The sequence below is a fragment of the Sinocyclocheilus grahami genome, unplaced genomic scaffold (assembly GCF_001515645.1).
Source record: "Sinocyclocheilus grahami isolate Dianchi unplaced genomic scaffold, SAMN03320097.WGS_v1.1 scaffold89.1, whole genome shotgun sequence".
NCBI classification, from domain to species: Eukaryota; Metazoa; Chordata; class Actinopteri; order Cypriniformes; family Cyprinidae; genus Sinocyclocheilus; species Sinocyclocheilus grahami.
The window spans coordinates 291,763-316,805 of NW_015505268.1; the positions used below are offsets into that span (position 1 = coordinate 291,763).

Here is a 25,043-nt window from a genome sequence, read left to right on the forward strand (position 1 = left end):
ACAGATTTGACTTCTGGAAAACGATATGCTATACCTAGTCGATTATGCTTTAATCATGCTAGGCATATGAAATGCATCGTGAATGTTCCTGGGTATTAAGGGCATGTTTCAGGTTAAATCGGGAAAGCATGAGACCACTTCCACTGCCAGTGCGTTCAGTCCCTCTAACATCAGCTGAGTTTTTGCGGCGAATTTTGAAAATGACGCAAGGGATGATCGCGACCAATCAGAGCTCAGAACGGAGATTGACATGTAAATTACTTTGCCTTTTAAGGGCAAGTCTCCGCCCTCGTCAAGTCCACGCATGTCCCCCCAGAGAGCGCTGAAACCGCGGAACCCGAGAGAAGGTGCGCTCCGCTGGGACAGAAGAGGCATAAAGAGACGGGGAGGGAGGGAATGAGATTTCTTGCTACCCAATCCCTCTTTTCCCCAGGGACAGCAAGCCTTCCCTGGTCCATCCCTCCCTCTTGTTTGGTAATCATTTCATTTTACTCCTTTTTGAAGCAGTCGCCCGTTTTATCCCACTTTTCATTTCACAATCCCGTGCGCGTCTGTTCGCCTTCTTCTTCAGAGCAAGTTCGCGTTCTCCCCTCTTTCTCCCCGCGACGAAAAGGTCTGCTTGATCCCGGCTGATCGTTTCCTTTGAGATGCTCCACAGCTCTTGCCTTCTCTCCACCCTCTTTTAACTAGAGACCTGTTAATCTTGAGTGAACTGAACTTGGGTTTGGAATCTAAAAGAAAGAGGAACACCCAAAGGGATACGGCAGCGCGTCTTTGGATAAGGACCTCTTTCCCCTTGTTGCACTTTGGGGAAGATTTTTTCCCTTTCAGCTGGTTTTTGTTAATCCAGGTGGTGCAGGAGGATTATTCCACTCGAGCTGGTGTAGAGAGACATCCCCCAGAAGGCTATTTTCATGTTCTCCATCCAGGACGGTCTCCCACGGGGAGCCTTGACCATGAAAGAAGAGCCCCTTACGAGTGGCATGACGCCGGTGCGCTCTTGGATGCAGAGCGCGGGGATACTGGATGCCAACACAGCCGCGCAAAGGTAAACACCACCAACAAGCTCCAAGTTGTTTATATTCCAAGTAGTTGGGTGCGTGAAACGGAGCGTCCGATGCGCGTTAGAGGAAGCGCTTGGCCACAGTCAGAAGTGTTTCGAAATCAATTGTATTGAATCTAGAAGTGCTCGTACATGGACGTCGCACGTAACACGGTCGTTCTTAAATCAGTTTGTCAGCTGTTAGTTAGTTGTAGACGTGTTGAAATCTGATGGCGCATCGTTACGCGCTGAAGAAAAAGCCACTCGCGCCGCTCCAGAAAGGCGTACTCTGGTTACACTGCCTGCCACACATGAGAAAACATTGTTCTACCTGATTTCTTTGTGGTTGAAAGAGAGCTGGAGATCTTTCAGTTTGTCTTGTGTAGGAATGTCCCGCTCATGCCATTTTGTTAACTCTGAAAATATCGATATTTCAAAATCGCACTCATCTAATGATGGTTCACGTGCATCGCAGGGGACATGTCTAGTGAGAATCAATGACGAGCCTGAGTTTATAGTTTATGTTTGTAACTCAAATATGCAATAGCCTACATTGAGCGCGTTTGCAATTTCCTATAGGCCTAGGTGATTCAAATTCATCTTAAATCATTTATTCTGATTTATCTAATTTATGTGATGTTAAAACATGCTCAAAGTGCAAAAGTGCAGTTTGTGAGGTTATTGCGCGGCCATAGACAAAACTATTAGGCCTGTTTAAAAAATAGAGAAAAGTCAAGCTTACGTACCACAGCGTGTCTTTCTATTTCACTAATAATGCATACAAAATAAACCATTTGCGCTTGAACAAAGTTTTTGGACAACGAGTTCCTCCGCATGTACTGTCCCCTGGTTCCAAGAATGATGTTGAAACTGAGGAAATGTATACTGTTCTGTCTCACCCTTCAAAGAGAGACCTGGGATTTTGAGAAATACTTGTAGGTTAGACTCAAGTTGGCTTGCAGAAGTTTTACGCAGAGGGACACAAATTAGTTTGAGCATTTAATTTCCCCAAAACAGCTCAAAATGATTATTACATAGGCCGTGATATCATGTTATAATTGTTATGAAAATATAGAAGCAGAGAAAATGGGAGCGGAAAGAACAGGGAGCCTTCACACTAATTCTTAAAAAATAGTAGCATATTAATGGAATAATAAGTAAAGGACTTTTTTTTTTTTTTTTGAAAATACACGTGTGTTTTAGGGCCAAAATAAATAAAAAAGTCACTTAATAAACGCACAGAGAGAACAGGCGAGAACTTGGGGAATATTGTATTTGCTCATTTAGTGTCTTTGTTTTTGGGGATATTTGAGTTTGTAAGAAAACTTTGTGTTTTTATTTATTATATAAATTTAATTTGCTGCATCAAGCATTACCCAACGCGTGGGCTAAAATTAATTAATAAATAATTGCGATTTTATGTTTATATGTAGCATATATAAATAGCCTACTAAAGTGAGCAAAAACACACTTAATGAGACGGGTTATTTTCTGCTAGTGTGTGAAAAAGGATGCATCCTGAAATCAAAACGTCTTCAGGACATAATTTTTTAATGTACAAATAATTTTACTGTTCATTAAAACGTGTAATACAGAGAGAGATCTGCTGCGTTTACATGTTTTCGCGATTCCCTTAAATACGCTCGGAGATAAATCCCCTCGGTATATTAATATTGCATATTGTGTAGGCTGGATAAAGGAGATGTTCTAAACTTACAGCGGAAGTCAGCTGCCATGTGCAAGTGGCCAAAATCACCTGCCCATCCGCAGCCTTTAGTTTCGCTAACATTGAAAAGTCGCGAGCACCTTGTAGATCACCAGTATTTGCTGACCAAACTGCTGATGTTTTATTCTGATATTAATTAGAGACAAAAAAGCAAAGTCTTTGGGCATCTAATTACCCTACATGAGATAAAAACTCACATCCTGAATTATTGACTTGGTGGAGAAAAAAGTCGCGTTGCATATAAGCTGCACTGCATAGCATACAAAAAGTCCCAAACATATAAGCAATGTAACAAGAAAAAAACGTGCATTTATTTAATTATTTAAAAAAAAAGAATCGGTCAAAATTTCACGCGCATTTCATAGTCATGCAGGAAGTTATAAATGGAGTGTATGAAAGAACAGTGTTTTTTCATCATATAGCAGCCCTCCAAAAAAAAAGTAATTGGCAAAACAGGTTCCCTCATAATAAATAATTTGCTCTAGCCAATTATCAGCCTCATACACAACACAAAATTTCCCCGCGCTCCTTACAAACGCAAACCAAGCGAACGTGTCATGATGCCATCTTAAATTAAGACTAAAAGATTTAAAAAGGCGACTTAAATTATTAAAATGTTTTCTTATTTATTTATCATTGTTATTATTTTAATTTTGCCTAACATATAGCTGTTATAATCTTTCATTTGTTAGTATTATGCGAATGATTCAGTTAACTGTCAGGCAAAAACACAAGCACATCTTCTGCTACCTTAAAGATCTCCTCTTCCTCAGTTTCTTTCTCTCCCTTTCACACTCGTTTTAATTCATCCTAGTGCATTTTTGCAACACATTTTTTGCTCTATTTGAATCTCAAATATACACTGATGGGTATGGGTTTTATGGGTATGGGTGTAGTAAAGTGTGTTCTCTGAAGACACAATAAAGTGAGTGAATCTGGACGAAAGAAGCAAAAGTGAGAGCTTAATTTGATTGGGAACTTTCATGTGATCCTGTAAATAATACCATGTGTTGGCTGTGGTGGTGATAGGTAGGTGTCCAGGGCTGAGCTTGGTGGAAAGTGCAACCTTTTTTTGGATTTGTGCTGTCAATGTTGTGAAGGAAAATCATTATTCGAACACATGCATTGAATTTTAGCTCTTCAGAAATGAGGATCTGTGCATGATCCCATACTTATTACCCACATTATTTTAATATCTAATCACAATTCAGAAACACTGTGTATATTTTCATTCGGTTTTAACTTGTTTGCATTCCTACACAAACTGGATTGATGTAGTTGGAGTTGGCTGAACAGGTTTGTGATGCTCAGGCAGCTCGGGGGTACGTTTGTGGGGTCCATCTCCCCCCGAGCATTTCTCTCTCTCTTTCATTCTCTCTGGGCCTAGGGGTGCGTGAGAGGGCTGCACAGCTGGGGAACAGATTTCGATTGACCCTTTCACCGATTCTGTACCCCTACACTGTAAAACCTGGCAAAGTGAAATATGTCGCCTCTGTTTTGTCCACTTGGGGGAGGGGGGGTGGGGTGAGAAGGGGGGTCAGACTAATGAAGTCCAGACCCCCAAGCTTTAGGTAAAAAAAAAAATCTCTCCAAACCATCCCAAAATCCCTTGCGTGCAATGGCACGATACATTCTATTTTTAAATGTTGCAAATCTAACCAAATATGCAGCGATGACATTGAACAATACAGGAATTGCACTTGGCCCCACAAAAAAAGTGCAAGTTAAAAACATTTCCGCATTCGTAAATATACTAAAACACTCACCGTTTCACAAAACACACCTGATTTATAGGGTCTCGCTCTGTTCTTTCGCAGTTGACGCCTGCATGCCGGAATGTAGCACAGAGAAACAAGTGTTTTAGAAGCAGCTGCCCCATAACATGCTAGCGATTAGAGGCCGGCTGCAGGGCCACCTCGGTAATGACCCCATTAGAAACATACAGGTAATGATTTCAGCTGTATAGGCTACTAACGATTTCAGAAATGACTGTAAGCTTTTTAGAACAGAGCGGTGAGAGTGTGAGCGAGAGAAAGGAACGAGTGCTATAATTTGTAGTGTGTGTATGCAGGTCTGGCAGGTGCAGTCGGGGCTAAACCTACAGCAAACATGCACAAGTGCAATACTAATAAAACACACACAGACGCCACAGTGCAGGGGCAGCACTTCACACACACAGCGCTGACTCTTATGTAGAGCTCAGCTGAGGAGAGATATGTGACCGGTGCATTGATCGAGGCGTCCAAAGGAGATCAGTTACAATGAGGCCATGACTAATTTTCACTCTCTTGTGATGGAAAGAAAAACAAATATATAGCAATTTGGCGGGATGCAATAATCAAAAAGGAATTCACTGTGATTAAAGCATAAAGAATGCATGTAACCAATGTAAATACCAGTTTTCTCCACTTGATGCACTTCTGCGTTAGACAGGCAGCTCTATTCTTTGTCACATGTTCAATTAGAGTGTCCTAATCGCATGAAACATTTGCCTGTAATTTAGCCGTCCAGCTCCAGGAAATAACTTCTCACTGTGCAATGGTTTACTTGTCTCGGTGCAATTACGAACAAATTAGAAATTAGCTGGAAGCGTTTAGCACTGGCTGGTTATACGCTTTTACGATTAAAGAAGAAGTGTATTATGTTTCAGACGTGTTGCAGTGTCTGACAATGCCGTCAGCTGTTTGAATTTGTTTGTGTGTGTGTTAATCTTCATTGTGTTAGTTAAAGTGGCTTTATATTACGATTACGATTGCAATCATTGTGTGAATAGTTGTTCTTTGCCATCATTTGCATATAAGACACATATTTTCTCAAAGTCGAATTCTAAGTTATAGGGACTTAAAACTAAATCAGTTTTTATCAACAACAATTAGGAAAGCCTTATAAAACCTATATCTCATGATACACATAGAGCATCACTTTGCATGAAAAAAGTCTGGGTTCATGAGCGTATGGGCATTATGTGATGTGTCCTAGTTTTGTCACAGCTGTGGAGCGTTCCACACTGACATCCACATAGCCAACAACAGCGAGCGATAAACACACGGGGCTGAATTTGATTAGATGTCTAATCTGTGAGCGAGCCGTGAGTCTATTGACTCAGATCCTCTCGCGCTGAGAGTCTCAATCAGTGAGCAATGATGGCACATCAACCCCTCTGACTACACGGGCCATTCAGCAGAGCACCTTCTTTTTGGAGAAATATACGTCAAAGAGATGTTCAGCTAAATTTTGATGGCAAATACAATGTTTTGTGTGTGTTAAAGAGAATGTTTTTACTGTGGCTCTTTGTTTTTTGTTAAAATTCAGATTTTGTTCAGTGTGTTTGTCTGAAACATGTTTAAGTGCTTTTAATTGGCGTTATTTAAACCATTATTTCCATTTAGATTGAGATTATCCCAAATGAACAACAATAAAATATCTAAATGATTAAATGGATGATTTATGACATTTAAGAGCCAAGCAATTCTCTGGTATTTTTGTATGTTTATTTTATTTATTTATTTATTTATTTTTGTTTGAGAACCAAGCATTATACAAAAGTACATAACCAAACATGTGATGGGTGTATAGAAAAAAAAGAAGAAAAAAAAGTAAAGGAAAACCTTGTATATCTTAAACAATTGCGTAGTTTTTAAGTTTTTACTTAAAAACTTAAAATACATTTTAATTTTAGTTTTAAATAGTCAAATGTTTTCTTTTTACTTTATTAATATAATATTGAACAAGTGAAGAGTTTATTTGCAAAAACAGATCAAAAATCATGTTTTTTAAAATTATGTTATCATGTTTTTATTGTGTTTTATTGTGTTAGTTAGCTGTATTTTTTTGTTGTTTTTGAGCGTAATCAAAATAACCTAACTCCAGTTTGATTGAGATTAATTGGAATGCACAATGAAAAAACATGATTTTTGAAAATTGTTAAAAATGGAATGATCTGTTTTTGCAAATGAACTCTTCAAATATAATAATAATAAAAAAAAAACCTCAATATTTATCACCATTCAACGAGAAGCATCTTATCATCATTGTACTTTTAGAAATGAACACTCTGATGCATGATGTCAACTACAGCAGTTTTTTTCAAAGTGTAAAGTTACGTACAAACCAACTTAGGTTATAACTTTTGACCCTTGCCCATAATTCTATATGTCTTCTTCGTATGCCATTGCATCTTTTTACTTCTGTTGCATTGCATATTCATATTTCTATGAAATACATAATTTGGGGTTTATATATATATTAATACATAGAAGAAAATATTTTAAAAAAGAAAACATTGATAAAGTAAAAAGAAACATTGATAAAATTTTTTCTTTAATAATTCATGCATCAGAGGTTAAGGGAACAGAGTCAGGAACAGAGAGGCATGGAAAGACACTGTCTACTTTGGGATGTCTGTAAAAGTGTTAGTATGTTTATGTGTGTGTGTGTGTGTGTGTGAATAAACCGGCGAGCAGGCGGTGGCAGTGATGCAGGCAGCTGGTGATGTATGTGCCAGCTTATCGCTGGGAGACGTGACAGACAGGCCGTTTGTGTTTGTGTGGCAATAGAAATCATGGAGAAATGACAGGCCTTTCTTTATGCAAAGATCCTCTCCGACACGTTCGCTTTGACTTACGGCCACCCGTTACTGTGCAGCGGTGACAAATGCCTCTATTACTCTCTGCACTCTGTCATTCCAGGAAGGTTTTCCTATGATTCCTCATCGTAACATCCAATTAGCGATAAAGAAACAAAGATGCCGGCTATCCATAAACGCAATCAGCACATCTGGCGCAGCGCTTTACCTCAGATAACAACCATGTAAAATACACATTTTTATACTTTAGGGGGATCTAACTGCCCATTTTGACAATTTACAATGCACAAGGCTTGAGTCGAACAATTAAATCACCTCACACTTGAGTCGAGAGAGAACGAGAGCTACAGAGATGACAGGCCAAGTGAACCAAAAAACAAAAATAGACCTGGTTTGACCACAAGTGGGATTTGGGTTTCAAAACAACCTCGTCTTCTCTCTCTCTTTTCCTCTTCTCGTTCTGTTTCTGCTCTCCACTAATCCCAATATGCTGCCCGTGCTCCTACAGCGCTTTAGTCCTCAACTCATTAAATCTTATTACACAGCTAATAAGCGCTAACCAAACATACCGCTGCCATGCTGACTGCCCAATGCCGCCCCAACACCGCATGACACACACACACACACACACACACACACACACACACACATACACACACACACACACACACACACACACTCGTAAGCATGAGCAAATGTATGCCACAGTTATTGTATCTTTCTGCATAAATTACTCCGCACGTAAACATAGAGTATGTGCATATCTTAGTATCCACCGTCTTCAAAATACTTGAGCACAGGAAGGCAAGCATGCTCTGTTTCTCCCCTCCTCTTCTCTCATTTGGTCATTTATTAGAGTAAAGGTCAAATTAAATATGATTCCCTTATGATGGTTAATTTAGAGAATGATCTCCCATTGCAGATCTCCGATGAAAGCAGTTGCATTATTGACCAAATCTCAACTGATACCATCCAGCCTTGTAACCTTTGTTTTCGACGAGACCTTTCTGAGAGGGAAACCGTCAGGCCGGATGCAACAAATGAGAAAAAGAAATTTGTAAAAAAGGGAAAATGAGGAATGAAGAGCATTAGAGAGAGAGAGAACGAGATTTACATTTACTTGTTGGATCAGCACGTTGGCTCCCAGCCAGGGCAGAGATGATTTTTACGCGTCACATTTGTATAAACAGAGCGCTGCTGTACGGCTCATTAGTTCGATGGTGAGAGAGAGAGAGACGAGCTGTAGTTAAAGACTTCCCTCTGTCACAGTCCATCACAGGCGTGATTAATGTCACTGAGATGTGGGGCTCGGTCCGTGATGCCACCCATATGCCACACACACACACACACACACACTGCTTGTGTCATATATCTTTATTTCGCAGGCATTTTAACAGACACCTCATGGAAAAGTAGTTAGAATACTGGTTAATACAGTTAATACAAAATTCTTTTTAAAGAAATCAATGCTTTTATTCAGCAAGGATGCATTCAAGTGATCAAAAGTGACAGTAAAGGCATTTATAATGCTACAAAAGATTTCTATTTCAAATAATTGTTATTTTGAACTATTTTGAAAAAGCTGAAAAAATATATATCATGGTTAAGCAGCACAACTGTTTTCAACATTGATAATAATGAGAAATGTTTCTTGAACACCAAATCAGCATCTTCAAATTATTTTTGAAGGATTGTGTAACTGAAGATTAGAGCAATGATGCCTAAAATTCAGCTTTGCATCACAGGAATAAATAAATTACATTTTAAAATATTAAAATAGATTTTTTAAAATCATTATAATAATTAGCTTTTTTGTTGCATGAGAAAATACTTTCGAGAAAAAAATCTCAAAATTTTGAACGCCAGTGTACATCAAAGATATTATGAAATCAGAATGAATCTATTAATTTTCTTTACTCTCATTGATGTCATTTTGGGGGCTGCAGAGACTCACAATATCAAATTATATAAATAATAATATTAATTCCTTTATTTTATTCATCTTAATCTTATCCTTTTGTATTTATTTAATACGGTCTCCTGACCTAATCAAATCCTGACCTAAATCTTTTGACAGGTATTAAATTTGTATTATTATAAGTTTCTTGTCCAATACATTGTAGAAAAATGTAATAAAACATATTTAAATCTACAATTTGCAAGAGTGAGTGTGGAAAATCCTAGTAATGTATGTGAAAATTAATTAGATTTTATAGCTGGGATTCATCAGAGCTCAAAGTATTATGACATTTTTCATGCAGGACTTGCATGTTACTAAAATTTAGTTAGCATCAGCTCAAAAGTCATGCAATATAAACCTGATATTTCGATGTTAAGTATGCATCTTTAACTATGGTTAATAACTTCACTGACCTCTGAAACATTTTCTCTTTTTGCTGACGTAACCTAGGCCAGGTGGGTGGGAAAAATAGTTGTAACTAATAGTAATAAACAAATCCTGATAGCTGATATGAATTTTTTTGAAGACTAAATATTCAGTTTTCCTCTGAAGTGTGTCACGTTACGGGAGTTAAATGCATTGTAAATGACATTTGCAATGCTTTCTGTAAAATGTACAGATTTAACATTTTAATCAATCATTATAATCGATCATTATTTTTCACTGCGAGACGATTGTTTTATTGAGATGCACATGTGAAGGCATCACTCACCTCTCTTTTTTACTCACACACACGTCAGCTAACTCCTCAATATCTCAGCAGATCCTGCTGTGACCTGTGTATTGGCAGTTCTTCTCCTCTGCATGTTCATTAGCAGATGATTTCAGAGTTTGAGTCTCTGTGCTTAGTATCTATTTCCCTCAAGTGTACAGGCCCTTGAGCTGTGAGGATTTTAGCCTGGGGTTACTTTTTTCATTTAACATAATTAGACTTATAATGCTGTATCGCATTAAGCCTGCAGTGTGCAAAGGGCCGCAGACTGAGCCACCGACTGCATAGAAAGACGGCGTTCTCGTATTAGGAAATGTCATCATTACAAACCCTTCAGCTCCTGCTATGAGTGGTTTATTGTTAGACTGTATTCTGTGAGACTGTATTTATTGATTCAAATAAAAGTGGAGGGTGTTTTTACATCCAGAATTGTTTCAGAACTAGGGTTGTTTCTGGCTTGCATGCTTTTTTCCTTTTATTTCTCTCCGCTCTGTGACGAGAACATGTCAAACAGTGTGTTTAACGGAGACCGTTGTGAGACCGTGTGCTGTAGCCGTCCATTAGCGACTGATTTACACAGCTCTGCTGTCTGTGTGTGCGTGTTTGTCACCTCCATAGCAGTTATTTCAATACAGAGCGAGTGAGAGCCGTCCAATAGTGCCTCTGCCTCTGACTCATAACTGCTGGAGTGGATATGGCAGCAATCAACATAATTAAAATAATAACACTAACAAGCTTTCCGAGTCGATCGTTTCCTGCGCGTAAAGATCCGTGCCTCTGTGAGAGCGTGCGGGAACGCTGCCTTTCTCCCTCACCCCATCAGAAACATGATGCCTGGCTTTGTAACTGAGCTGATGGGGTAATGGAGAGGAGCTCATGATGCAATATGTGTGTGTTTAAGTGTGATACTGTGTTTTAAATTTTTTCCTTCTTGCTTCCCCACAAATGTGTAATTTTGTAATTCTGTCTTCCTAAGCGAAGGTGATAATTTGTGTTTACATGTGCTTGTGCATTTCATGCAGTGCAGACACAGGATTTGGGCCCAGACTGTTGATGTATCCTGCTCTGTGGCATGCTATATTTAATATGGAATTATTATATATGTAAAATGTGCCTTTTTCTACATTATTTTTTGTAGTGCAATACAATAATATTAATAATTAAAAATTAAAAATTAATTTTGTAAAATATTTATTCTTTTTATATTCCTTATTTTTATATATATAAAAGTATAAAAATATATAAAATTTAAATTATATACATATATATATATAAAAAATAGTATCATTATTTTGTAATTGTAAGGCTGTTTAAAAATATCCAGAAATTTGACCCTAAAATCTTGATGTTTTGATTTAAAAAAATGTGCTAATGGACATGTAATGTATTGACTACCCAACATAAATAATTATTTAAAATGTTTTTGACATAGTATAATATAGATATATATCATATAGTATAATTCTAATCTTTAAAGCTCTGTTTTACTGTCTTATTTTGTATGCTTTTTTCTTATCACATTTAGAGGGCATCTGTCAGACTTAGCACCGCCCTGACCAGTCAGACTGCTAAAGATCTTCACTGCGAATCAATTACTACAGATGAAGAAGATCATATTTCCCATTTACGTTGAAGTCATCCGCTTTAAAAGTGCTCCTCCCTGAATCCCCCTCCCACAGCCTCTTCTGTGAAAGCTGTTTTTGCCTTCAGTGTAGTAACCTCAACTTCACGAATGAGATTTCACCAGGCTCGGATACAAATGAAGCATTAAGCCCTGGTAATAGTACTGGGGAGGGGTCAGGCTTTATTAATGTCCTACCAGGGGAATATCTCAACGAGCGGAGACCGAGAGCAGGCCGCTTTCCAAAACACTGGCTCCCCACCCCGAGCTCAGCAGATGAACAAATATTTATGTATGAGCATATTTTTGAGATTCAAATGCATTTCGGCCCACCTCATCAGAGTAACGAGTAAATAATGAACAGACTTAACAATGACAGCTGCAATTTATGTATGTGAACATTACACACTTTTTCATTTAATGATTTAGGGAATTATAAATATTACGGGCCACTTGGTTTGACTTGGTGGTGATGTCATTTATTTATTTGATTAATTATGTGAAAAAACGTTCTCCTGTCCCAGCCTAATATGAAGAAACATACATACAGACCACCGCCATCAAGTCTGGGGTTGGAATGATGTTTTAGTGATTTAGAAAGAAGTCTGTTCTTCTTAATAAGGCTGTGTTTATTTGAACAAAAAATGTGAAATATTTTTATGTTATTTATTCCATTGATGGCAAATCTGAATTTTCATTTTAAATTGTAATGTGGTAAAAAAAAGTGTCAGATTAAGTGCTTGACATCGGTTTCTGCTCGAGGAAAGGGATGCATGAATTACCATCCTATTAAAAATAGACCACCTGCATTTTAATCTTCCTTGCTTTACTTCAGGCCTTCATCACTCTCTGAGGCCCCTGCGTCCACTGATCCAGGTATGGAAAGATGATCAGCGTTTGCGTCAGTGGGCCAGGGCTGATGGTTTGATTGATAGGTGGATGCGTAGGGTTGGCGTGGAGGTGCGGGCCGCCTCCTTTCGGGCTGCGCGAAGCTCCTCGTCTTTGTCAGTCCGTCGTTTGCTACGCGTTCTAATCGATGCTCAAGTGCGAGAGTCAGGATGGAGGCTTCTATCGGCTGAACCCTGGGGAGGCCCGAGCGGGTTTGACTGACAGGTCAGGGAAAGAGGAACGCAGCAGTTGCCAAGGCGAGCCGTACCCAGTAGCGATTGGCAGCCGCAAAGGCAGACGGTGCCTTCTGGGGTCCCCCGCTCCACGCCAGAGTCCAATTGTTGAGGTGGCAGAGCAGAGAGGGGCAGACAATAGAGTTCATGGCACACACAGGGCATGAGAAAACAAGCCAAATATCTCTCTCCTAACACCTCTCAGTTATTTCCTGTTATCAGTCTTTGTAACAGCTCCAATTTCCTGTTTGTGTTTCCTGTAGTCTTTATAATTTTACGCATTTTATTTGGAATTATTATACACTCTTAGTAGAAAAATGTTGTGATTCACATGCCGAACGTATAAAATTAGACACTGCGGTGACTTGTCAATGTTATGTATTTATATACAATATGATAAATTCATGTGAATCTGCCATTTCATCTTTCTGCAAGCTCATATTTTGAATGATTATTTGGGTTACAGTACATTAATCTCTCCGTCTCTCTCTCTCTCTCTCTCTCGTAGTGGTGTGGGTTTGGCAAGAGCCCATTATGAGAAACAGCCTCCCTCGAACCTGCGCAAGTCAAACTTCTTTCACTTCGTTCTGGCCCTGTATGACCGGCAGGGACAGCCCGTCGAGATCGAGAGAACCTCCTACGTGGACTTTGTGGAAAAAGACAAAGTAAGCACTCTGTCACTAATAGACGGCGCTACACAACGCAACAGGATTTGTGATATGCTGGGGTGTTGCATATTGAACTTCGAGAACATGCTAAGAATGTATAATGGTATAATTGTTTTTAGATGCACGTTTAGTAAATAAAAAGGTCATGCCATGTTAGAATTAAGCTTAGAAATAATTCTGATGCAGCAGAAAAGTTTTCATAGATCTTTCATTTAGAAAAAAAAGAGGGACATACAATTTTACTCCCACTTCCCATCTCACACTTTGATTAGTTTAATTATTGTTGCACGGGTCAAATTCGTTCTTTAGATATATTTTAGATGTATATCTGATTCAAGTTGGTTAAAAAAGTAAAAAAAAAAGAAAAAAAGGTAATAATAAAAACAATATGTAAATTAATTAATATTAATTGATCATGCATACTGATTATTTGGAAAAAATCTAAACAAAAAAACCCTGAACATTTTCCAAACCCTCTGCAACAATTTTTAATGTTTACATACTTTAAGATACATTTCAGATACATTTCAACAATGTATTTTTTTTAGGTTAAAAAAGTAAAAAAAAAAAGAAAAATAATTTTTTGATCATACGCACATTCTTTATTCTAAATATTTCCTAAAAAATTGTTTTATTTGGTTTTAATTTGCGTGTTTAAAAAAAAAATGTATTTCATCAATATAAAAAAATAAATATGGTTAGAAATATTGGTAAGATATTCTATATTTTAAATCTATTCTATATTACATTATATGTTTCCTCTGCTTTATGCAGTTGCATTGTGTATATGTGAGATCTAGTTCAGGGTATCAAACTCACATTATCACACAGAGTTGTGATTCTCAGTAGTAGCGGTACCAGGTAGTACATCTAGGGGGCACCGATGAGACCACCTTTTTGTCATAAGAATTGCATTGACATTATATGTAATGTCTTTTTTTCCCAAATTAAATATATTATAAAATACCCAGCGTTTCTAACAGAGAATTGCTGTTTGCCCCATGTTATTTTGTTCTTTGCTTATCCTTTGAGTGCGGTTCTCAGAATCAGCATCATGGGAATAAATCTCGCTCTTTCCCAAAGTATTCCTCTAAAAATCGCCTTTTCACAGTACCGCTATAGCTCCATTCTGGAGTGTAGTCATGTGTTTGTACCTGCTAGCCCTGTAGTGTATGCCGGAGGGTAGTCCTGCTCACCCCGCGGTGGGTGTGTCGGGGGGTTGTTCTCAGTAAAAGGTTACAGAGAACAGCTCCGCCCACAGTCATACGGGACGGGGTCCAGCTGGCACGGTCAGCGCTCTGTCCTCGCTGTCCGCTCACCTCCGCCATAACCCCCCACACACTCCTCCACTCCACATTGGGTCGCTGCCAAGACACTACCACTAAACTTGGCAGTGAGGAGATAGACTGACGACATGTGTGGGTGTGTCGTGTTCCTGCGTCACATTGGATTGATGTCACATCAGGGTAAAATAACTCTCCTGAAGCCTGGATGTGATGATTAAATGTGAACCTCACAATTAGTCCAAAGAGTGAAACCAAACTGGGCTCACATTTGGATGCACTGCAGTTATTTTGCTGTGATTATTAGAAAGTGAATGATTTTGAATTTCTCAATAGAGATTATAAATTAGCCTTCAAACTAACTTTCAAATTGGTAAAAATCCAAATTCTAATTGGTTTCATAAAAGCACCCCTTTTGTAGCTATATATCAATTTACACTATTGTTCAAAAGTTATGTGTCAGTAAAATTGTTTTTAAAAGAAATTAATACTTTTATTCAGCAAGGATGCATTCAATTGATCAAAATGACTGTAAAGACATTTATAATGTCATAAAATATTTTTATTTTAAATAAATGCTGTTCTTTTGTACGTTCTGTTCATCAAAGAATCCTAAAAAATGTAACATGGTTTCCACACAAATATTAAGCAGCACATTTTTATTCGACATTGATAATACTAAGAAATAGTAATACTAAGAAATCAGCATATAAGAATGATTTCTGAAAGATCATGTGACACTAGAGGCTTGAGTAATGATGCTGAAAATTCAGCTTTGCCATCACAGGAAAAAAATTACTTTTTAAAATATTTTAAGATAGAAAACAACTACTTAAATTGTAATAATATTTTGTAATAATGTTTTACTTTACAAATTTATCATATTTTTGATCAAATAAATGTAGTCTTGGTGAACATAAGAGTCTTAACAAAATGTAAAAAAATATGACCAACCCCAAACAGTTGACCAGTTGTGAATAGATGTATAGAAAAAGTATATAGAAAAATGGATAGTCAAACCTGAATAAATAAAACACATAGTTGTGAATGTCTTTAGTTGTAGTTTTTGCTAACATTGTCATCATTGTTGCCACAGGACATTGGTTCCATAATTAGCAGAGTCGTTATCAGCAGTGAGTCACAATTCAGATCTGAAGGTCAACATGCTGAGATTACCTGTCTTGATGGTCAGTGTTTTAATAGATGACAATTTCGTTTTTATTCTCATAAATTGTCCTACTTGCTTGTGCATTCTTTTAGGAATACAATGGCGAGAAGACCAACAATGGCATCCACTACAGGTTACAGCTTCTCTACAGCAACGGTGAGACCCATACTGCTCCTGCAAACCCTTTCCATATCTCATCAATAACAAAGACATATTGCGAGGCAGAGCGGGGCCAACTGTAAACGATATGTAACCACAATCATGCAACATGTCTCATCACATCTGGGAGAGTATTTGAGAGCTCCATCTGTTTATCCTGAGAGGAGTTCATGCTGTTGAACACATTTGCCACCCTTTCACAGTTTACGCTCATGTCTAATGTCATTCCACGCTACTCACCCACACAGACACGTTAAACAAGGTCTCATTTGAGCTATTAGTTCTTAGTAAAGTACACACACACTGGCTACATTAAGAGCAGGTACGATGTTACACTTGTCAATATTAGCGATTTAAATTGTTAAATATATATATATATATATATATATATATATTTTAAATATACACACATATATACATATATATATACAATTAAATATATATATATATGCCATTAATGAGAGACAATAAGAAGAGTTGGAACCAAAGTCTCAGTACAAGACTGTTCTCTTCTCCTGCTGTAATGATAACAGCTAGTGGTGAGTGATTTGTCTGTAGATGTGGATTCTCTGTCATCCACCAGACAGCAGGGCAGGAGAAAAGCGAGCTCTCACACTTTAAGGCGGGAAAATCATAAATAATAGAAAAACTCTGAAGCTGAGCCGAGTTTGTTTTTGCTAAGAAGCGTTAACGGAATAGCTCAGTCAGCATGACAAGCATAACAGAATGCGCATAAACGTACTGTAGGGAAAAGAATAATAAAACAAATTAATTTCCAAGACTTTCCATAAGAAACGAGTCCCTTTATGTAGACTTTTCAAAACAATTGGGCTTTCCGTTTGGGACTGGCTTTCTGTTCTGTTTACTCAAAGAGCCTTTTAATTTGAACGCACACTTGATTCTACAAGTATTTGTGTTGAAATATGGCACATTAGATTTTTTTTTTTTATTATGCAACTGAGCAAGATTTTATTATACGCAGAGCCTAAGAAAACATTTTGTTTACGAGATGCATGTTTTTGTGTCTAATATGTATTTATTCCATTTTAAACCTCCAGGTATCAGGACAGAACAGGATCTGTTTGTTCGATTAATAGACTCCATGACTAAACAGGTGAGTTTGAGTATTTATTTTTTTTCATTGAAAATCATTCACTCAGAAAGTGTATAAAGTGTAAATATCACCACATAACAAATGTATAACTTTTAATAATAATTAAAAATGAATAATTAATAAAGTTTTATACACCTACTATACTATATTATGTAAACAAAAACTTTTATTTTGGATGCAATTAATTGTGATTAATCGTTTGACAGCACTAATTAATTTTGTCACAAAATGTAACTATATTGCCCTGCTATTTATATAAATTTGATATATATGTACAACTTTATCCACATACATACAGTATACTCACATAAAACGAAATAGAGATATGGCAAGTCTCAAGTGCTTGTTATTTTATTTTTTTTTGTTGCAAAATGTAACTATATTATAACCCAGCTCTTTAGATAAAGGTGAATACTGTATATAGTACATCCTACTTAACTGCGTGCTTACAGTATATTCACATAAAGCAATGTATACTATATAGCAAATCTAAACTGCTTGATTGCTTGTATCATCTCGAAATGTAAACTATATTATCATCCAGCTCTAATCTGCTAAAAGGTATGAAGATATTTAGATATTATATTTGTTAAAGGTGCTATACAAATAAATGTGACTTGACTAAAAGTAGGGATGCACCGATATGAACATTTTGGCCGATACCGATAACTGTTAATTCTTTATTTTTGAAAGCCGATAACCGATATGTTGGCCGATAAATCTATATCCAAATTGTTATATACTTTTTGAGAGCCTGATTACAAAAAAGTTCTCATCATTAAAACCCACATCCCAAACACTTCAACATAAGCAGCCTAGTTTGAACGGTGTACGTTTTAAAAATAATTTTACACTCCCATTACCAAATTTAGTCATAAAAAAGTCTTACAAATAAATAAAATAATGCATAAATAATGCAAACAAGTCACTGGACATCATTACACGTGTAAAGAATCAAAATTCTTGCCATAGATCAATAAAACGGAATAGCCTCTGCACGGACAATAATTAAATGATTTTAATTACTAAACCATATTGTTGATGAAAATAATAAGAGAAAAATAAAAGTGGTTGTTATTATTAATAATGTATTAATGATTTTGAAAAAGTAACAAATTAATACCACTGTTTTAAATAGCAGCCGTTTGAGCTGCGCGTGCTGAAGCTGAAGAGCTGAATGAACATGGTAAACTGAAGCGTTTTGCTGGCAGCTTATTTAACTCAAGGAAATGCATCCTGAGATTAATATTAATACAACATAAACATAATATTACAACTTATATATGTTTTAAATGATGCAGTTATTGCATGCTATAGTCAGAATGTGTGATCCAGTTGTGGATGCGCTCTTCCCATATCAACGCGCTGAAACACAGCAACTAAACACAAAGAATTCACAACGTTTTATTATAATAATGTTCTCATTAGAATGTTATATACACAACATTCCCAATCATAGTTATTAATGTTGTGCACTGCTGTTTGAGCTGCGTGCGCTGAGCTAAAGATGATCACCGGTAAACTGAAGCGCTCTTTTAACTTAACCAAACGCATTCTATATGAGATAAATCAGATATACATCAAATAAACACAATATTACAACGTACAATTGCACAAAAGGCTGCAAACGAACAGCGCGCATCTGAAGTGTCTCTGAAGGAAATAATGCATTATTTATCGGCTTTAAGATATTGGCAACATTTGCTTATCGGGCCGATACCGATAACAGAAAAAAATGAGCATTTATCGGCCGATACCGATATGGTGGCCGATATATCGTGCATCCCTAACTAAAAGTGCATGTGTTGAACCCCGCATGCAAATAAAAGTCCCATTAGAGATGCCTCTCATACTCTCGACTCAGTCCTGCACCTGCGTTCTTCGTTCCGTCATGAAATTGACCAGATTTCAAACCCCCCTGGTCTTCGTATGGCCTATCCTTTCCTCAGCCCAGCAGGTCCCACTGTCACTGTGTGTCAGCCTGTCTCAGATCAATATGGCAACCAGTTCCTCGACAAAGCATCAACCCCGGAGACCAATCAATAGGCCTTAATGTAGCTGCAGAGCCGACACGCTGGAGACAATAATCCTCCCGACGACAAAAAAGGGCTGTAGCTGTGCATGCCTGTAAAATCCTTCCCCCCTACCCGCGCACACAGGCTTTACATATGTGCATCAACAGCGAAGCTGCGAATATCGATCGAGAACAACCAGTTTTTCTTCTAATTGAGAATATGAGAGAGAAGGATCTTGGTTGAGTTATGCCGCCTTCAATTTGAATGTTTCCCCAAAATGAATTTTTGTACTGCTAATCGAAATATTTCTTGTAAGGTGAGATGACTTAATTAAGGTACCAGGAAAGAGCGTGTTTGGAGTTCATGGAAGACTTGTAACACTATTCCATATCGCTGGAGTCAGACGTGCTTGAACAACCAGGGTGGGGCCACTACTTTGGCGCCAGCGATGTGAATCAAGAATGATGATATATACTGTAAATATCGACCCGATCCACCTCCCGACCCCCTCCGATCCCAAATCCCCTCCCCCTTCGAGAAAAATGGAGGATGGTGATGAAGAGGAAGAGACTTTCATAGGCAGCGAAGAGAAAGATCAATAATGTAGAAGTGGTCGTTATACTAAAAGTATTGTTCCCTAGGGCGTTGGGTCAACCCTGTCTGGCCGACTGACCAGAGTTGAGTAAGATGGAGAATAGTTTGAGGTGGATTGTGTTGTGCGTTCCTTATGTATGTGTGTGTGTGTTTATGATGGATTCATCTTCACTGGTGATGGGGATGAGGTCTGGTAGGAAGGGGGGTGAGTCCTTTAGCTTCCTTGATATGCACCGATCATCCGTCATTCAGGCCAGGCATGACAGCCCGATGATGGATGCCTGGGAGGAGGCCTCTCTTTCGGGGCCTGGCTGGCCATCTGGCTGCTCGGGGTGGATGCTGATGGGTAGAACGGGAAGATTGTTACTCCACATGAGCCCCAGCAGAGTCTGGATCCCCCTCGGATCGCCGCATACGTCCAGCCCCCGATGACCAGATTTAGCTTTTAGCATATGTTAAAGTTGTCAGCATACTTCGAACCAAAAACATGACTAATGACCAGGTGTCAGCATCCTGAACATCTTGAGCAATCACTGGTTTCAGGATGAGCTAAAGGAGGAGTTCGGCCAAGTCAGAAGACAAGAGGACTGAATAGCAAGGACTGAATAAATAGATCAAATGTGACAATAAAGACATTTATAAGGTTACAAATTATTTCCATTTCAAATAAATGTTCTCATTATGAATTTTCTGCTCATCACCGTTTCTTGGAACGGTTTCCACAAAAACGGTTTCAACACTGATGATAATAAATGTTTCTTGATCACCAAATCAGCATATTAGAATGATTTCTGAAGGATCATGTGACACTGAAGACTGGAGTAATGATGCTGAAAATTCACATGAATGAATTACATTTTAAAATATATAAAAATAGAAAACAGTTGTTTTAAATTTTAATAATAGTTTACAATATTAATGTTTTTACTGTATTTTTTATCAAATAAATGCAGTCTTGGTGAAACTTCTTTTAAAACATTTAAAAATCTTACCAACCCCAAACTTTTGAATGGGATTTTGAGGTAAATCAGCAAACACTTTTAAAGCACCACACACACACACACACACACACACACACACACAGTAGAAATAACATGAATTTCTCTCTCTTTTAGCCAATCCTTTATGAAGGCCAAGACAAAAACCCAGAGATGTGTCGTGTTCTCCTCACCCATGAGATCATGTGCAGGTCAGTTCATATTTACCTCTCATTTCTTATAAGAACAACCTGAGACTTCTATTACAAACACAGCTCTGCTCGTATTCAAAGCACTAATATATCGAAGACAACGTAACATGCAGTTTTTGAAGTATCTTTTAATGCCTTATTAATTCTTTTTTTATTATTTAATAAGAAAACATTTATTACGCCTCGTATTACTGATCACGATTCAGTATCACTGTGTGAGAGAGGCTTTAGAAGAATATTAACATATGGTTTGGGAGTTCAGCTCACGGATGTACCGCAGGGTTGCATAGGTGGGCCTACACGATTCTTCCCGTTCCACTGTGAAGTCCTACAGGGCTTTCCTCATTACACTGACCTTAATGCAGTGTAATTATGGGTTCACAGTGGGCTCGCATGGCTGGAGGCCTGGATAGCGGTGTACTGTCCATGAATTTTTGCCTGATGGCCATTGAAGGGGGGTAAGGATCTGTAGGGAAGCAGGGCTGGGGGGTCAAGGAAGTTAAAGGGGCTCAGATGCTGGTGTCTTGGGTAACGGGGGGTAAACTTAGAGTTAATAATGTAGTGAGGGGAAATAATGGGACTTTGTTGGGCACCTGAGGGCCGGCGGGAGACACAAATCCTCCAATAGAGTGCAGCAGTGATTATGTATTTTTGTAGGCCAACCCTAAAGTTATAGCATCACCCCAGCTCCCTCGACAAAAACCCTTCAGTTTTTTTCCGTTGGCTTTTGGATTACTGTAGAAAATAATCTGTGACCAACAAAAGTTTGATTCTTACACGTTTTGTTCATCATTATAATCTTCACAAATGAACACAACTTTTATTAATTTTGAAGCCTAAATACAGTCACCAGAAGTAGCTAAAAGCTAAACATAGACTGAAAAATGGGCTAGTCCATAGATGAGTTTTCTTGGTCGGTGTGATGGTGTTTATTGCCCCCAACAACCTATTTAGCCACTTGCTAGCATCCACATTTTTCAACACAAGTAAATATATTGATATATTTTGTCTTGTAGAATAAAATGTGAAAATATCTTGAGCTTGTGTTAACCACAGACCTTACTTCAGGCATTTAACCAAAAATCCATTCAAAAACCCATTGACTTTAGGACAGTGGATGTGGAAGTGTTAAAATGCCAAATCTTTTCTAGGTTTTGGCTTATGAAAATACGTAATACCTACAGCACCCTATCTGGCAAAAAATTGACTACCGATGCACTTCACGTCCAATATTTTTTAAATATGTTTAATGCTAATGTTTTTTGCTTTGCTCTGACAGAGATTTGCCAAGAAAAGAGACAGTCAATTATATGATGGGAATTTCAACACATTCCGAATCATTAAGATGGACTTTGCTAATTATGTTAATCAGAGAAGTGATTCCATCTGGTTGCCACCAGCACTACATAAATCTCACAAATGCTTCACCCTATAAAGTGGACATCATCACTTCCAGAAAACTCACCTGTTTTACACCACACAGCACTGGATGCTGGGTATTCTGTGCTATTTTCTCCCTCAAGGAACCGGGCTCTCTCGGAGATGATTTCGATACAGGTTCCATTTCCATAATGATGGCTCAGTTTGAGTCGGTCATTATGTGATTGAGTGTGATTATTAACTGCCTCCCTTGATGAATGGTGTGTTTCCATTCGCTAATGAGAGCGAGATGAGAGATATTTCCCCTGTCTCTCACTCCCAGGTGATAGAACTCTTTATCAGGGCTCTGCCGGAGTCTGCCTCACCTGCAACACCCATCAACAGACTGAAAGCACAGCAGCTGTTCATAGCAAACTTGATGTTCTTGTCCCAAACGTGAGGATGAATGTACTATGGTCCCTTTCAGTTTTAATAAATAGCGCTTGTTTTGGAGATAATTTCCTTTGTGTGGTAAATGAGCTTAGAAAACAACTGTGACAGATTAATTGGCATCTCTTGTAAGCAGAGTTACAATATTGCCACGTGAACATCATACTCACAGTCACCAGGAACTTTAAGGCGCGTTGTTTTACCTGGTTAGCATGGCCCATTTTGCCCCTGCTTGTAGACATTGTAACTACACCATCTAACAGTCACCATTTTTGGAAACCACTAAAAATGTGCTTATATTCAGGCAAACTAATTTATATATAAAATTATTATATAAACCACTGTATATTAGCAGATTCTGATTATTTTTGAGAGAATCTTAAATTAATTGATATTATTTTTATTTATTGCAATTTTCCCTGCCAGCTGCTTTTGAAGTCAAATTTAAATTAAATCAATAAACAATCGATTCATAATTAAAAAGATGTATCTAATGTTTCTGATTATTTTTTTATTATTATAATTATATATATATATATATATATATATATATATATATATATATATATATATGAAGAGGTAATGCATTGGATTGTATTGATTAATGTAAATTTTAACATACAAATAACAATGTTTTATTTATTTGTTTGTTTATTTATTTAGGTTGGAAAAAATACTAAAATTTACTAAACTGTAAATTTTGCCCCTGAATTAAAAAGTTTTGACCCCAATATGTGTGCTCTATAATGATAAGAAGTCATTTGTCATGGGACAGGACTTGGTCTGCGTTTAACCATTCAAGGTCCTTCCTGCTCATCCCAATGACTTGAAACTGGCACTTCAGAGTCTCCAAATGAGGCATCACAGCGGTTAGTTGGCATGGCGCATCTACAAAATCATGGCGCGCAGTGCACAGTGGGCACGGACTGGTCTCTGTCCGCCAGTCTGGATGAGGATGCTGAGTTGGAGAGCTCTGCCACCGGCTCTCACCCTCCAGTCAGGCAGCCTGGTGCATATGATTAGCCCTGGCCGCATCCTCTCTGTGCCTGGCTGGGTAATTACAACACTTGCCCTTTGAAAACAAGCCCTCTATTGACATCCATTCTCTTCGTCCTTCTCTATCGTTTCATGTCTTATCTTATTCCTTCAGCATGTTCCACTCTATCTGATGTTAGTCTTAAGATTCCCCAGGGAAGCTTTGAAGGCTGTTTTTTTTAAGCTCTGCTCTGATATTGCGCCCTCGTCCGATAAACCCACCTTTCTAGTTTTCAAGTGAATTTACTTCAGGATACCGGAGGTCCGTCTGGTGGACTAGCGAGGGCCACGGTGGAGATAGCAAGCTGAGTAGGTAGCTCTTAAAGCATCTGTTCCTCAATCTATGACTAATCAGTAGGAGCGACCAGAGCTGGTGCCTTTTTAGAGCAGCACAGCCTATCCTGTGCTCATTTTAGGGGTTTGAGGTTGAAGGAACCGCATTTGTTTTCGTGATTCTGGCCCTTCGTCATTAGCCAAGCCAGGGCTAGCCTGCTCAGGCCCTGGAGGGAACACCATTAAGGCCACATTATGGACACTCCGCCAAAGTTTGTTTTTGCGAACGGGGGCCCGGGCCTCCCTCCGGCCCTGGCTGTACTCCTGGGGTCCAGTTTGTTTATAACACTTCTTTCGCAGTTTGAGGAGGTTGTCACCACAACCTCACCATTGGGTTTCCAATGCTAATTGGTCTCCTGGAAGTTTGCTAATGGTTCCAAGTAGCTGGGGGAATAAATTATGGTGGCGCGCTCTATGGAAACAGTCACACACACAAAGAACAGGAAAACAACGAACGGTTCATGTTTTTTCAGGTTCTTAAAGATCAAACAATGTGATAAATGATTCATAAAGTCAGATCGTTTTGCATTCGGTGGCTCTGAGTGAGGATTATTTGTCAAATGGCAATCTAATGCATGACAGCATGAAGCAAGTAGGATGAATATATCAGGAGTCTTAGCGGTTGGAAAAATCCATACAATATGATTTGAAGTTATTGCTTAGCTAATCTTAATCGAGGGTAATGATTTTTTTTGTTTCAGCATCTACTTAATCATTTCATCAAACTGTTTAGAGAAAAATGGATTAGATACTGCCACTCGGTGTCTCCCGCTCTGCTATTCACGAGCATCACTGCTTTATGATTAATTTTGATTATGCTTAGTCATTATGCATAAAAATACCTATTTTTTTCTTTAAATATTATATTATATTATATTATATTATGTTTTTAAGAATATAAATGTAAAG

General features: G+C 38.0%; 1 protein-coding gene across 1 annotated transcript in view; it reads left to right on the forward strand.

Moving 5' to 3' along the window:
* Window positions 1-316: 316 nt before the first annotated feature.
* The window catches only part of LOC107587099 (transcription factor COE3-like), a 114,818-nt gene continuing 90,091 nt past the window's right edge, over window positions 317-25,043 (forward strand). Inside the window, exons 1-5 of the mRNA XM_016274743.1 lie at window positions 317-1,048; window positions 13,276-13,432; window positions 15,979-16,042; window positions 17,104-17,159; window positions 20,884-20,957. Of these exons, the coding sequence (XP_016130229.1) occupies window positions 915-1,048; window positions 13,276-13,432; window positions 15,979-16,042; window positions 17,104-17,159; window positions 20,884-20,957 (485 nt within the window). The 5' untranslated portion in view covers window positions 317-914. The remainder of the gene's footprint in view (window positions 1,049-13,275; window positions 13,433-15,978; window positions 16,043-17,103; window positions 17,160-20,883; window positions 20,958-25,043) is intronic.